Genomic DNA, 15,740 nt, shown 5'->3' on the forward strand with positions numbered 1-15,740 from the left:
ATTCTCCAATCTCCAATCTCCATTGAGCACTGAAAAGGAGAACGAAAATGGTTGGAAATGGATGGTAATGTCTTAGTGCAGAGAATTCGTAGCTCGGTAGAGCCCAACATCATTGTATTTGGTGGGGCGTTATCTGGGGCGGGTCCGCTTTCCCAGACCGTCCCACCAAACACCTGGAGCTTCATTTTGGAACTTAAGTTCCCTTTGATAAAACTTATTTATTGACAAAATAAATTAGTTTATAAATTGTGAAAAATAACTTAGAAGTTATCAAAGTATTTGATGAAATTTATAGCATAAATTAGTCTATTTAAATTAAATTCATATGATCCAAAGGTTATAATGGTCATTGTTAGGTTTTGGGTTACATGTGTATTCCGTCTTCTACTTACTATTGTTTTGTTAGTAAAATGGTAATGGCCATGTGGCAATAAATGTATGGTTCAATAGCTAAATAGTGTAACAAAATACGTGATGAAAATGATTGTATTCGGTCATTATGGGTGGCGCAAGTGCCTTTACCTCAACTTCTGTATTTCTATGCAGAAATATTATCAAGTCTTTCTCTCTTTTTTTAATAATAAAATGCTTTCAAATTTTTTGAAAATTTTCATCTATTGATCCCTTCAAAAAGGTCCTAAAAAATACTCCCTCCGTCCCATTTTAATTGTCCTATATTCCTTTTTGGGATGTTCCAAAATGAATTGTCCATTTCTATTAATTTAAACTAATTTCATCCATTTTTCTCATCTTACCCTTATTTATCCTTAAATTGAAAAGCTAGAAGAGCTCAATAAGCAACTCAATAAATGAGGGTATAAATGTCAAATTGAAAGGGAGTAATGCACTTTCTTAAACTGTGTGTAAAATTGAAATGGACAATTAAAATGAGAAGGAGGGAGTATAACAAACAAATAGGACTAATTATTTTATGAAAGCTCTAATGTTTTCTTGAGACAAATACAAGGACACATAATCGATTTTTTTTTTTTGGAAGAATAACAAGATATATTTAAGCAAATAAAGCAAGTAGAACTGGGCATCAAAGTAGATGGCATGACAATATTACACAAAAAGAAAGAACAAGGGATGCAGAGTGATGGAGTATACAATCATCAGTTAGGGCTAAACATGATAAATTACTTTTATGGGTCATTTGGTTGGTATTTTGAAGGGAATGAGGGTGAGATGAGATATTCTCTTATTTGATTGAGTTTTGAAATGTGAAATCTCAAACTCATTTCATCATCTACTCTCCTCTCGTGGAGAATAGTTAAGCTCATCAAAATGGTGAGAATTACTATTCTCCACAAGGGAGAATGAGTTTTGATGTGTAAAAACTCTTGTACACTTATTATAAAATATTGTTTCATTTTATAAAAGAAAAAAAACCAAGGTAATATGAAAATTTTACTATTAATATTCTCACACTCATGCTTACTCTTTATTTTGTACCAAACATGACCATGCTCATCTCATACTCATCTAACCCTCACCTCGCACTCATCTCGTCCTCCTCATGCTTATCTTGCACAATTATGAACCAAATGCCCCATTAGATCCATAGAATATGTCTTGCTCAAATCCAATAGAGAAATAAAATAAACATTTAACAATTATTTCAATCTCTTTTTATTGACAAGATTGTATCTTCAATGGCCAAGAAAAAGACATTAACACCAGTTCATAATCTAGTCCCTTCCCTATTCCACCATTAAAAGTACATATACTCAGTTCCAATCCATCTCCAATCAATCATTTCTTCATATCACTGCTATATATAATTACACATGCTACAGAAAAATCCTTGTTCAATCTTACTTCCTCACACAGTATGGATCAGGTAACCACATGCCATTACAGACTAATCTTCGGTACTTTGACGAGGCATGCACAATGTTACAGTCACTCAGAAGCAGATAAAACATGACCCAGCCTTGAGGTAATATAAAAATAATTGTACAGTCATTGTGTCCTATACACAGCCTTGATCCGTCATAGCTTGCGCTACAGAGAGAAAGCCAGAGATCACTGCTCCATGCACCAAAGCCCTAACACAATAAGAAGAAAAAGATGATGATGAGGAAAGAAGAGTAAAATGGCGGAGGTTTGTGGGACAAGGAGGTAATTAGATGAACAAATAAATGCTAAACATGCTATGTAACTTTCTTGATCCCTCTTTGTTTTCCGCCCTCTACTTTGGAATGTTCTAAAGTGTCCTCCATTTTCCAAAGTTAAACACTCCAGAGTAATTGTGATTGGAATTAGTGGCTGCCTCAAACATAAATAAGGGATAATTCAGAAAATGCTGCGCAAGTAATTTCCCAACATTCCCCTTTTATTTGAACATATTTTGAAATGTTTCCTTCAAAGTTTATAAATACAAAAGACGAGCAACTTAGACAGTGAGAGTAACATTGAGTAAAGCTGTCCAAAAAGCATGATGCTAAGGGATGAAAAGCAGCCGTAAAGATAATGCTTGATTTGCATAGTATGGGTTTAGGACAGAAGTGCAAACTGCAAAAGGAGACAGAAAGAAGCCTGTGGATGGAATAACAAATTAGACTACTAGATCCAAGGTAGGAGTAGCTAGTGTAGAACAAAAATAAGATGACCCAAAACCGTTTAAGATGGTATTAGCATATAGAACATGGAGATAGTAATAGAAAACAATAGGGGCTTTATAGGAGAATTCGTGGAGTATACCACGACATAGGAAAGAATGGCGAAAGAGAATCTGCTATTGATCTTTCTAATGGATTCATGTAACCAACCCCAACAGTTTGCTACAAAAGCTTTAATAATGATGATTATTATTTCCTCAACAACCTTCCCCCCGCCCCTGCCCCTTCCTTTCCCCAACTCAAAATATATATAATAACCCTCATTTTATCTATTTTTCAATGAGAAATACCAGTAAAGCACGGACAGTCGCAAACATAGAATGGAAGGCACTTACTCAGGACTCTCTTTCTGATAACCAAAATCTGCTGCTGCCTTGAGGGCCCTCTGGTATATCTGTTTCATTGCTTCCTACCAGTTAAAATACAGAGTGAAGAGCACCCCAGTCAAATTTGGTCGCAAAAAAATGGCCAACATAACAATTCATCGTCAAATTCATTTTCAAAATGTGAAGCTCCACATCAAATTAAGAACCAAGAACAAGCCCAATCAAATATAAATAGCCATCATTAGTAGACATATTTGGAGGAACTTTATGCTCTTGAAAAACTACAGGCTTTTCAAAGCTGATTTGATTTAACTTGGATAATGACCATTCTCAATGTTTACCAACTCCTATGCAGAGTAGATAATTATGTCAGAAGGCTCCAGGGGCTAGGCTAATAGAATGTTGCTGCCTGCTAATGATAGCACAGTCCTGAAGCTATTTACAGTATAGGAATTAAGTCAAGAATGAGGAAAAAAAGGGAAAGAAAAATGTATGAAGCCTGACCTGTAGCTTAGATTCAAAATCTTCAGGTGACCACTGCATTTCATTACACTCGTGATTTCGTTCAAGTTCTCCAGCAACAACCTGCAACTTATTTTCTTAGAAACCCAGTACATACACGATTGAATTAAATAATGTACATATCCCAAAGATTATTCACATTCTGAGATTTCGAAGCAGAAATAATAGAATGAAGAATAAAACCACAATGGCAACATGGAAAAAAATCTATAATTCTGAAGTGTGAACAAATAATTTTTCAGAATACACTGAACACTGACAATTCAACAATAAATCTAAGCTCTATGATGGGCTTGTATAAATACGAACAAGAAAGATAGATAAGAAAGCTCATCTCTAAAACTGACCGAGAATAATTCAATATTTCATTATCTTCAGTCTTCACATATGCTAAAGAGCCCTTTGCGTGAATTTAGAACTAAAAAAGTGAAAATCACACCCCACAAGCACCAGCAGCCAAGATTATCTTGTATTTTGATGTAGGACAAGTTCCAAGGATTCCTAGGGTTACTAGGACAGTTAGCTTTAACTATTTCCTCCTCTGATTAGAAGTGTATTTTTATAGAATTGTTAGCAGTTTTAGTATTAGCAGGACTTCTATAGTCTTTTAGAATGTTTTCACAATTCTACAATAATTAGATTATGTGCCAATAAGAAGGCATGGATAAGCTTGTTAAAAACAACTTTGAATAAATTTCAGTTTACTGTCATTCTTCTAGCACATGCTCAGGGGCATAAACGCCATGCATTGGTCTAACAAAAAAAATCATACCCCTCCAGCACCAGCAGCCATTGCAGGAGCTACAAGAACATTAGCTTTTCTTAGAACATCAACAGCTTCAGGGGTGCAGGGCATATTTGAACCTAAGAAAAATAATTCATATTCACAATCAAGAGACAAATTCTCTTTAAGGTAGCGGGATGACATCAAAAACCTATGCATTATGTCAAGAAGACTAGAACTACTACCTTCTACCAATATACGACAACCTGAATTAACCAAATTAATGGCATCAGATTGATCGATTTCATTGTGGTAAGCACAAGGAAATGCAACGTCACACCTTTCATTCCAAGGTTTTGCTTCATCATAGTATTTAGACCGAGCATAAGTCTTCGAATAGTCTCTGCAAATATTAGAAGCATCAACAAGGACATTCTAAATAATTTAAGGAACCATGTGAGTAGATCTAAGATAAAAGTGAAAAACACACCTCAGACTTCTCTGCTGGGATTTAATATCTCTCAGAAATGATATTTTCATGTAGTCAAACCCGTCATCATCCACTAAATATCCCTTTGAATCTGTGACGCAGTTTACAGGTAAAAGGCACGTGACATTTAGTTGTTCATAAAATGGTACCATTTCACTGACATAATTTAAATAATATTATATGAATCCTAAGTCCTATATGTGAAAATTGTTAATCTATAACAAAAGTTACAGAATGAGAGAGATTTGCAAAGACACCACACAAATCTGCAAATCAAAGTTGAAATAACTTCAGCGTCCAAAACCATTTGAAGGCTGTTTTTATCTTCTCTTTAACCATTTTAAAAATGCAGTTACACTAAATGGACATCATATCAACTTAAACAGGACCATACATGCAAACCATATTCAACCTTGTATACGCAGAAGAAATCCGGATTCAAGCAAAGACGATTCCAGTGTCAACCAATATTAAATGTGCAAAGGTTGTTATCAGAAAACAAATGTGCATACAAGTTTCAATCTTGCGAACCATATTCAATCTTGCATATACAAAAGCTATCCTGACTAGTCCAAAGAACACATGCATCATTCCAGTGTCAACCAATACTAAATTTGATAAGATCATTAACAAACAATAAATGTGCCAAGTTTTGATAGTTTTGATCTTTTGCTTGGCTGTTACTTATGTCACCCACATCCCTACCAGTTGCATTGAACACTGCTCATATTTTCAGGGCAACAGAACAATATTGTAATTGACTAGAAAGCAAAATATAAGAACCTCCAAAAATAATAAGTCCCCTTATATCAATTATCTAAAGCAGCCACACTTGGAGGATTAGTAAGCGTGTGTCACAAAATACACAATGAAATTCAAATGAACGATGCAACACCTCTTTCTCCACCAAACAGAGAGGATAAAAGCAAAATATTCCAAGCGTGCCAATCTGCAATCTTGATGAATTACAAACAAGAATGATCACATGAACAAGAGGAAGGCAACCAGATTATGTGGAAGAACCAACGATCATGACCAGAATACCTTAGAAAGAAGATATGATGCTAAGTAATGATTAACGACCTTAACTTAATAAACCAAGTAAGCATATGTGTAGTAAAGACATTAACTTAATAAACCAAGTAAATAGATGTGTCCTCATGGAATATAACGTTTGTTCCTATATTAAGAGGTTTAGAGTCCAAAACATATAAAGTCGAAACCACAAAAGGAGAACCATAACCTCACTAAATAATGTATAAGGGAGAGAGTGCTCAAGAAATGGACTGATCATTACCAGATACTGTAATTGGAAGAGCGCCATAGGCAATAAGCTTCTCTAGAACATGCATAGCAATCTTTCCAGAACCACTTACAACACATCTGGATAAAAATTCATACAGAAAATTATCAGCACCTAAGCAAGTAACAAAATTTCGTATTTATGCCGAACCTCCATTTTGGAATATAAAGCAACCAATAAAATTCAACCTAACACATCATGATAAAAATGTTACCATTTAAAGACTCAGTTTTCTCTAATCACATGAAACTAAATCCAGAAAATTTATATCCTAAAAAGGGGCCTCAAATCAGTGAGTACAGACATGCTCTAATTTAATTAATGTAAGAAAATAATCTACGTAGTTTAATTTTATAGAATCTAGTAATCTTCTTTTAATACTTTCAAGAATAAGCACAGAACCTTAGTCCTTTGAGTTCTTTATTCATTTCTGCAAGCATAAGCTGGGCAAAGAAAACCTGCAAATTGGGGGGAATTGTAAGATTATGAAATAAGCAATAAATTGGTGGAACTCAGAAAGGAAAAGATACAGCAATCAAAAACAAATAGAGATTTGGTACACACAAAGCAGACATGATGCTTAAGCTCACAAGCATGTCAATGTGGAGATAAAGACAATACTTACAAGCCCATATCCAGTAGCTTCAGTTCGAAGGCTAGAGCCAGACCAGAATATCCTTGGTCCGGTAAAACTTACCTGCATAAGTGAGATATACATATGAAAACATAAAGACAAAACTCTTAATTCTCTCCAGTTACAAATACTCACATGAGTAGTAACTTGAAAATAATATAATGTATAAGATATAATAAATGCCAGGGATATGTGTATTAGAAATATTTTTTATACCTAAAGACAAAAAAAAAAAAAAAAACCTTAGGCAGTACATGTATATGGTGAAGAATCATATTTGGAGTTACTTGATCTGGATACCCCATTAAGGCTTGCTAATTCTTAAGAAGTCAATTATCCACAGGCGAACATATATGTGACCCAGTGGTAGAGTTGTAGAGGTACAATCTAGAAGTCACATGGTCAATTCCTGAAAACAGCCCGTCCACTTATTACTTGGGAGTAAGGTATTCATACATCTTGCATGTCCCTGATCCCGCCCAATGTGGGAGTATTGTGCACGGAAGTTGTTTATCTTTTTTTAGCTAAAGACAGCAAAAAAAAAAAAAGAAGAAGAAGACTTGGGCCGCACATGTATTTGGGATGTTCACAAGAAATACCCAGAGTAAAGAAAATCATGTAAATCTGGATTCCAAGTAAAACACCCATGAAAGAAAGCTAAAGAAGTTCCTTTCAGATTAGCAAGATCCGACAGATAACCAATTACCGGCAAAACTCCACAAATCTACTGATAACCAATTAGTAAAGGTGGGCAGGGGGAGGGATTTTTTGGGAAAGAAAGAGTTGAAAAAAGTCAAGAGTACGAAGATTGAGATTGGAAGGGTTTGACAGAAGATAAGAATAAAGGAAAGACTGCGAGAGAGGAGAGATTCATAACTCTAAATTCTAACCTCTTATCACTTTTCATTCTTTACTAAATCTAATAAAAAAGACTACAACAATCCACCAAATCAGCAACAAGCCCATTCTACTTGCCCCTATGCATATCAGTTTTGCCTTATTGACTACTGTCATATTAAGCAGTCAGCCCGACAAACAAAAGAGAAAGAAAAGCCCCAGCTCAGAGAACTCCCATGTATGATCTAGAACCTTGCGGCCTATCCTGCTTCAAAAAAAAAATCGCCACCAATCCAAAATACTCAGAGCCAGCCTGCATCATGATCTGCTGCACTTTCTCCTCATCAGTAAAGGAAAGAAATAGGTTTACGAGAGAAGGAACTAGTCAATCCTAAAGATATATTTATTCAGCCAGGTAAGTCAGTCAGGTCTAGCTGAATAGCCTCTATTCCAACCTCCATCCCATACCCAAAACACCTTACATGCACACAACAAACAAAAAAATAGCAACCATAAGCATTTGATATAGCATATACACACATATACAAAAACTAAAATTCATCCATCTTTGAGTGTATGGTAAAAAGGAAATGCATGAGAGATCTTGCACAAAGAAGTTGGGCCACCCACAGAAGGGTACACATGCGAAGTTCAAAGAAAGTACGTCAAACAAATTACTTGCGGCAAGTAAGTACAAAGGCAACACAAACAAGGAGATGATGACAAACACATTTGGGAAAACAAGTAGACAAGAACAAAGGGGGCAAGAAAGTACATGTTAAGAGACAGTTACAAGCTAAAACTCTTCTTAAGGAACTAAACAGCAGGAAAAAAAATTCATAAAATATCATGGAAATAATAAACAAAGAAAAAAGATGGATGAGTTTCAATGTTATTAGCAACTTCTAATTCACGTACCTGAAAATGGCCAGCTAGACGTCTATACTGCCCAAAGAGATAACCCATTTCTCTAGTACCAACGCCCATATCTTCAGAAGGAAGGTCCTAAATGGCATACAACATATGATCAGGCACCTGGCCTCAGCATTGAAATAAAACTTTCTTATAGACCTCTCTATTTACCTTGTCAGGCCCCAAGTACCGGCAGACCTCATTCATGAAACTTTGGCAAAAGCGCATAATCTGCCAGCATAAATTTGAGATTCATTTGTAAAAGAAAGAATTGCTACTCCATAATTCATGTTTAAGAAATTGTAACCATGAGAAATGTTTTACCTCATTATCACTTTTTCCTTTAGGATCAAAATCACTACCACCTGCTGCCCCTCCTAATTTGTAAGGTGATAATGCGTTCTTTAATGTCTGCGCCAATAGGAAAACAAGGGCATCACATAGTATCACACGGACCTACATGCAGACTAAACGACTTTTATACAATATATGAGTCGCTCTTCGGGATCACATTTAATTTCCATCCTTGCTAAAGCAAATATTTTATGCCAATGCAAGTAAACGGTTATTTTTCCATTTATTTTTCTTATTTTTTCTCCATCTCAACACCAGAACTGACCAGAAACAATAATCATTAAATTATTATTTTTCCTTCTCAACACCATTTTAGGAGCTGGCCAGCAATAATAATCATAAAATTCTTGATGAGCCACTACAACACAGTTACCCATATCAACTTGCAATGGAAACACAGGATAACATTGGCTAATTTTCGACCATGTAATGGTAAACAGATCAAAGAAACTCAGTCAATAAACACCCAAGATACAAAAGCGAACTTCGTGTTTTTAAATCTTTTCCAGCCAAAAAGTGAAGGCAACATAAAATACCTGCTCAAAACCAAGAAATTTGGCTATACTTAAGTTCATTGAGGGATGAAAACGGAAGCCACCTCTGCATGGGCCCAATGCCTGGTTAAATTGTACCCGGAAGCCTCGATGGACGTGTGTCTCACCCCTGTCATCTACCCAAGGAACTCGAAAGAGAATCATACGCTCAGGTTCTAACAACCGCTCCATGATGTTGACATAACTGAAGCAAATTTTAAGACAATGAGATGTACAATAAAGTTGACCATGGAAAGGTTCTTCTTTCACCAAAAAAGAAAAAGAAAAAAAGAGGCAAATATTTCATTCCAGAGGGCAACTCACTGATTGTTTTTTGCAATCACTCTTTCTAAAGCATGAACAGCTTCTTGCACTGACTGTATAAACTCAACCTCATGAGGATCCCTTTTCAAGGCAGCTTCAACAATAGATCCAGCAGTTTTTGACATGAGAGCTGAAGGGAATTTCCCGTGGCATTAGTATTAAATATTTCAAGAATCAAAGGGACAAAAGGTAAACTTACTACCGTATCACATAGCCATGTGGGACAACTAAAAATTTACAACTGGATAGTAGTTCAGAAGAAAAGGATAGTGACTAGTCATCCAATTAATTTTAAACCTAAAAAGAAAAAAAAATGCAGATGCAAAAGAGAGATGTTTCTGTTTCAAATTATGAATTCGGCACCATTGATAGTTGACATACAGAAGATCTTAAGAGAGAAGAAAAGTAAGTGGTATCCACCTAGATGCATAACTAATTCAGAAATAGTAAGTACAGCCGCTACACACATACATGGTTGATAGCAAAATATTTCAGTTCACATCAAGGACTCTCTAGCTCGGGGAAGGAGAAAAAGAAGAAGTGAGAGATGGTTATTATTTTGAATGATTTAGATCATTATGTTTTCATACTATCAATTTACATGTGCAAGATTTCTACCAGATATTCAAAGAAATGACACTGCACATAGAACAATGTCGAACAGCAACTTGATGTCCCAATCACTAACATTAACTTTATTTACAGGCCACTGGAGAGAGAGATCCAAGATTCTTGACACACATTGGTTCTTTTCAGGGTGGGAAAGTAATTGTTCTTCACATTATGACCACTTCGGGATCATTCAGCCTTTAACATGCTACATTCCAAAAGGTAAATAATAAAAACGTTTCAAGTCTTTGTGCATGTTTCCAATAAAAAAATTAACAAAAATAATGTTTCAGTTGAGTATCTCCGAAGAACATTCAAGTAAAAACTTACTTTTAATCAAATTATCTTACTCAATCAAACTGCAGAATTGACAACCTGTGAATGGAAGTAAAAAAAAAATATAGAATGATGACCAACCTTTTACAAAAATGGGCTTATCAACAATAATCTTATCTTTGGAAGCCATCTGAAGACGAAGAGCCTCTTTGTGAAGCAAACTATTGTTGTGTTCTTCCAAGGCACTCATCTGCATGTTTCTACTGCCTTCATTGCCATATGGATTCCTTCTATGCTTTCTACCATAATCCTTACAAACAGAGCAAAAAATCCTGGCTGTGCCTTCTTTTACATCAACATACGCCCATTTGTAAGTATCAGCCCATTCTTCTCTCCATCTTTTCACCACCTTTTTCTTCCTTTTTACCGTTTGTGACTTGGACAAATCTTGATCATCAGGTGGGAGGTGAGAAACCATTACCATTTGCTTAGTTTCATCATTCTCTCGAGCAGACGGTTCTCGGGGAGGGCCACCAATCAGAGGGGAGTTAGCAAAAGAAGGGTCATCATCTCCAGGTCCGATTTCCAAATCAATCTCTTCTCCAAGCTCCCTGACCACCAGGTGATGCCTCTGTGCCTCCTGAATCAAGTTCATATCGTCCATTGTGGAATTCATCTCCAACCCACCAACTGGTAGCAACATTCAGCATGGCAGTTTCTCTTGCACCATAAACCCCTTTGCTGTCTGTTAGCATAAACAATGCAAAACTTATTTTCACTTTTTCTCCATGATTCCAACTGAAAGAAATTAATCGGAATTAATTTTTGAAGAACTGATAGAAAACAAGTAAAAAATCATAGCACTTCAATCTTACATATTCTCTCTGCATTCAAAATTATTATATATTCTCTTTATAAGGACCTAAAACAGGGGAAAGTCGACAAAAGCCTACTAAAATTATCTGCCTGGAGTATAAAGCAATTAGGCACAAAAAAAAGAGCTACATGAATGGACTAAAGCACTAATTATGACCAGAACTAGACCCAAAACCTTGTTTTCACCACCACCCAAATTTTGTCTAGTACCATCACCAAGCTTCCGGCAAACCACATAACGAAAACCCACATCACAAACCCTGCTTCAGCAACAGGGAAGTTTTAGTTACAGATTGAATTCTTTAAGGACCAAATAAACCACAAAACCAAAGCGCTCAATTGTTCTTATTTATTAATCTTAAAAAACCCAAAATTCGAGAAAAAAACCCTAATCAAACATTTAATTGTTATCAAAACCCAAAAATCAAATAAAAATGTCAAGTAGATAAAGAGAAAACATGTCAATACAAAAGAGAAATTTTTAATTTTGCGAATTACCCATATGCCAATACTGGAATACAAAGATTATACAGAGTATAGGAATCAGAAAGCAAGAAGAGAAGTCGTCAAGTACCTTTTATACCCAAAGTTGTTGTCTCAAAGTGGTTCTTTCCTTTTCTTATCTCCAACTCCAAATTGATCCTTTTTTCCAGCAGAGAAGTGAAGACCTAAACAGGGAGGAATACAATGAGATCGTGATCATGAAGAGGGATAGCGAATTAGGGATTCGGGCTTGCCTTGATCAGTAACTGGTCTTTCAACGTTCTGTATCTCTCTGTAATTCTGGCTGTGTGTGCTAGATAGCGTTTGTTGTTTGTGTTTTTTCGTTTTCGTCAATTTTAATTTGGCCTTGCCCCAGAAAAGAAAAGGAAAATTGAAAACTTTGAAGAAAATAATTATGATGTCTTTTATTAGAAAGATTATTCTGTCTTTGATTTTTTAAAAAGTGGAAAAGAGAGAACACTATTAACTTAGAGTCCGTTTGGTAGAAGCATTGGACTAATTTTTAATATTAACGAAAAAATTATGAAGAAAAAGGTTGAGTTTGGAAATGTGTAATATGCTCTGAAATGTTTGACCAATTAAGAATTAAAAGTTGATATAAACGGAAAAATGATTCAATTAAAGTATTATCTTAAATTTTGTTATCAAATTTAATTTAATAAATATAATTAAAATTAATTTAAGTATAAATTATAAATATTTTTAAATCAAAATTAAAATGATTATTTTATTATATTGATATTATTGTGAATTTTATATTATAATATTTATATTAACAACAAATATTAATTAATAAATTATTTGTAGGCCCATGTTAAAAATTTGACAAAAATTCTTTCAATAAACGTTGACCCTGACAAAAAAAAATTTAACATGTATTTACAATTTTTTTAAAAAAAAAAATTAACATGTACTTAATTGAATGTCGGAGAAATTTCACAAGCACACCTTCAAGACCTTACCATAGCTTTTAAAAAAAATTTAACATGTACTTACAACCTTTTCTTTTAAAAAAAAATTTAACACGTACTAAATTGAACGTCAGAGAGATTTCCTGAGCACACCTTTGGGGCTCTACCATACCTTACATTTGTTCTCTATCCAGGAAGAAAAGGAAAACACTCATCAATCCGGAAGGATATCAGCAACTTGAGCTCAGTCTGACTAATTGATTCGTAGTTAGGGCCCATTTGTGTCACCGTTTTGCACATAAAAAACGGCGTTCAAAGCAGTTTCAATTGTGGTGTAGAAGTCTTGACTATTTGGGGCTCTTGTGAGGTGTAAAGTTGTCGTAGGTTTTTGCGTTAAAAGCTTAAGATGGGAATAGGTGCTTTATGGAAAAGAAAAAAAAAAGCAGTTAGAGCCAAACGTCGTCCAACTTAAAAAAACACAGAATGACTATTTTTCGGCGTCAAAAAATGTGGTCTTATTTACACCTTTGCCATAAAAGAGAAGCATATATAAATCACATATGAAAGAAACTCACTTCACCATTACACCCAATAAAGAAGAAACCACACTTCACCGCTGCAAAAGAGTCTCAACTGCGATTGTTGAAGCGATTCTTTTAGGTATTTTTGTTCTTTGTTTTATCTATTGTGAACTATCTCTTTATTATGCTTATTCTGATACAAACTCTAAGGTGATTGATTTGGGGGTTTAGGGTTTGTTTAATGATTTCATGACTTAAATTGACTGGTTAGGTTAGATTTTTTTCGGGGTTTAGAATTTGTTTCATGTTTCTGTTCGATTTAATTAGGGATTGTTTCATGGATTTCATGATTTTGTTACTTAATTTTATGGTAATCTTGTGTTGTATCTCTTTGTTTTGTGTTTATTTTTTGGGCTTGGATGTATGGTTTTGGAAGAATTAATATTGGTTTGTTTAGGTGTATTGATACCATGAGTCCAAGCAAGCTTTCTTTGAAATTTTCACCATTCATTATGCTACTCTTTTGTACGTATGAATGCTACTAGTTTACTGGTCAGACTCAATTCTTTGTGTGAAACATATATTTCTTATGTTTAACCTATTTGTAGAATGAATCAAACAAATAATCAAGTAGTTGGAGACTCAACACAAATTGACAAGGCATAATTGGATGTTGCATTGACAACAACTTTTGTCAACATCTGTGTCAATCGTCAAAAAGCTGACGATAGGCCAAACACTCATTTTAGCAAGGAGGGTTGGAGGAAGATCATTGTAGCATTTAAAGAAAAAACAAGTAGGTTGTATGATCAAACACAACTTAAGAACAAATGGGATAACTTGAAAAAAGAGTGGCAATTGTGGGAGAAGTTGGTGTTCGGAGAGACAGGTCTTGGATTGGATGATCAATGTCAAACTATGCTGGCATATAACAAATGGTAGGAGAGAAAATATCAAGGTATTTTATATATACTATTAATTTGCTAATCAATTTTATTTTATTCATGTACTATAGAGTTTATGCTTCCATGGAATAAGTACTCAGTATATTAATTAGTTTATAGTTAACCAAGGACTACATATTCATCAATTTTATCTTTTCTTTACTTACATTATATTCATCAATTTTAAGTATCAGGAGGATAGAAAATGCGTAAAATTCTATAACTAGGGATTTCATAACAAGAAGGGACTACAGTTCTTATTTGAAGGACAAGCTGTTACCGGACATCATGCTTTCAATCCTTCTGCCATTGTGTTACCTCAAACTATGAATGAAGACACTCAAGTCATAGATGAAGGTGAATGGGGAATTAAAGATTTGTTTCTTTTTCAAGATGATGATTCAATTGATCCAGAGTACGATGCTAATGCTGATGTGGCTGTGGATGTCTAGAGCTCACCCACTCCACCTGCTCGTGCTAGCAGGAGGTCTACCACTCTAGGGAATCACAGTAGAAGCAAGAGGAAGGCTAGTGATGTCCGAGATGAGATCAATGCCTCTTTAGGTCTGCTGGTGATTGTAGTTTAGAGTCGTACTTCAATTGCAAATTCTGTTTATAATTCTAAAGACATAGATAATGTTATGCTTATGTTAGAAGAGTTTCCAAAGACATCCAATGGGGACCTATGCTAAAGTTTGCACTCAAGTTATTTAAGAAGGAAGAAGTGGCAGCTGGAGTGGTTGCAATCAAAGTTTGATGAGGCTAATGGTGGAGGAAATTCGAGCTCCATTTAGTGATTCATGCATTGGATGTTTTGTGAAGCATCTGTTTGTCTCTTATATTACTATGTCAACACTCTGTCATTCTCTGTCTTAATTTATTTGCTAGATTTTGATGCTACTATGCATTATTTGTGTTTTAATTATCAGATTATTAAAGATTTAAGTAATATTATGGCATGTATGGATAATTTGACTGAGATGTTTTAGTTTAATGTTTGAACTTTGTATTCAAATGTTTGGAATAATTTAATTACTTACAGTTCAAGAATATATACTTATATGAGATTTTTAACAGGTTATGGCGAATGATGGGGAGTGGATGATTATGAGTTTACTACAGATACATGCATTTTAGGAGCGGTGGTAACAATTAGTGAGCTAACATATTATACGTCGTGTCAAAAATGTTGAACTTATTCATTGTCTGGTCATAAATGGATAACAGATTTAATTCAAGGTAATCGAATCAAATCCTTGTCTATTTTGAGGATGGAAAAACGTGTTTTCGTTGATTTGTGCAATGAATTGTCAGCAAATTATGGATTAGTGGCAACACGTGAATTTGGATTAAGAGAGATGGTCGCTATTTTTATATATATTGTTGCACAAGGGATTAGTACTGGAGCAGTGCAGAATTGATTTCAACATTATGGTGAAACAATTAATCGTCAATTTCACTAATTGTTGGAAGGCATTATAAGAATGTCTAGGGATATTATAAGGCCGAGAGATCC

At 34.8% G+C, this 15,740-nt stretch overlaps 1 protein-coding gene and 1 long non-coding RNA gene across 3 annotated transcripts; one reads left to right on the forward strand and one right to left on the reverse strand.

Moving 5' to 3' along the window:
* Positions 1-1,616: 1,616 nt before the first annotated feature.
* On the reverse strand, positions 1,617-12,193 carry LOC120002307 (NADP-specific glutamate dehydrogenase). 2 transcript variants are annotated; one of them, XM_038851015.1, is made up of 16 exons: positions 11,919-12,193; positions 10,610-11,266; positions 9,584-9,713; positions 9,263-9,464; positions 8,697-8,783; positions 8,544-8,603; positions 8,379-8,465; positions 6,615-6,686; positions 6,392-6,447; positions 5,984-6,069; positions 4,687-4,777; positions 4,442-4,599; positions 4,245-4,336; positions 3,455-3,535; positions 2,960-3,033; positions 1,617-2,051 (listed from the first exon to the last, which is right to left on the reverse strand). In XM_038851015.1, the coding sequence occupies exons 2-16, from the start codon at positions 11,169-11,171 to the stop codon at positions 1,976-1,978; spliced, it is 1,914 nt and encodes a 637-aa protein (XP_038706943.1). In that variant the 5' UTR covers positions 11,172-11,266; positions 11,919-12,193; the 3' UTR covers positions 1,617-1,975. The 2 variants fall into 2 exon arrangements, with proteins under 2 accessions (XP_038706943.1, XP_038706944.1); XM_038851016.1 differs by having other exon boundaries at positions 10,610-11,213; positions 11,919-12,192.
* Positions 12,194-13,328: 1,135 nt separating this feature from the next.
* On the forward strand, positions 13,329-15,109 carry LOC120002906. The gene is made up of 2 exons (XR_005469204.1): positions 13,329-13,419; positions 14,413-15,109. It is a non-coding gene; the product is annotated as an uncharacterized LOC120002906 (long non-coding RNA).
* Positions 15,110-15,740: the final 631 nt, after the last annotated feature.

Source organism: Tripterygium wilfordii, chromosome 7, assembly GCF_013401445.1.
Source record: "Tripterygium wilfordii isolate XIE 37 chromosome 7, ASM1340144v1, whole genome shotgun sequence".
In the NCBI taxonomy this organism is placed as follows: domain Eukaryota; kingdom Viridiplantae; phylum Streptophyta; class Magnoliopsida; order Celastrales; family Celastraceae; genus Tripterygium; species Tripterygium wilfordii.

Coding starts and splice junctions, on each gene's coding strand:
- LOC120002307 (XM_038851015.1), bottom strand. CDS start 11,171: ATGTTGCTACCAGTTGGTGGGTTGGAGATGAATTCCACAATGGACGAT. Junction 6,448..6,614: donor AAGCTACTGGATATGGGCTT/GTAAGTATTGTC, acceptor CCCAATTTGCAG/GTTTTCTTTGCCCAGCTTAT. Junction 4,337..4,441: donor TTGTCGTATATTGGTAGAAG/GTAGTAGTTCTA, acceptor TATTTTTCTTAG/GTTCAAATATGCCCTGCACC.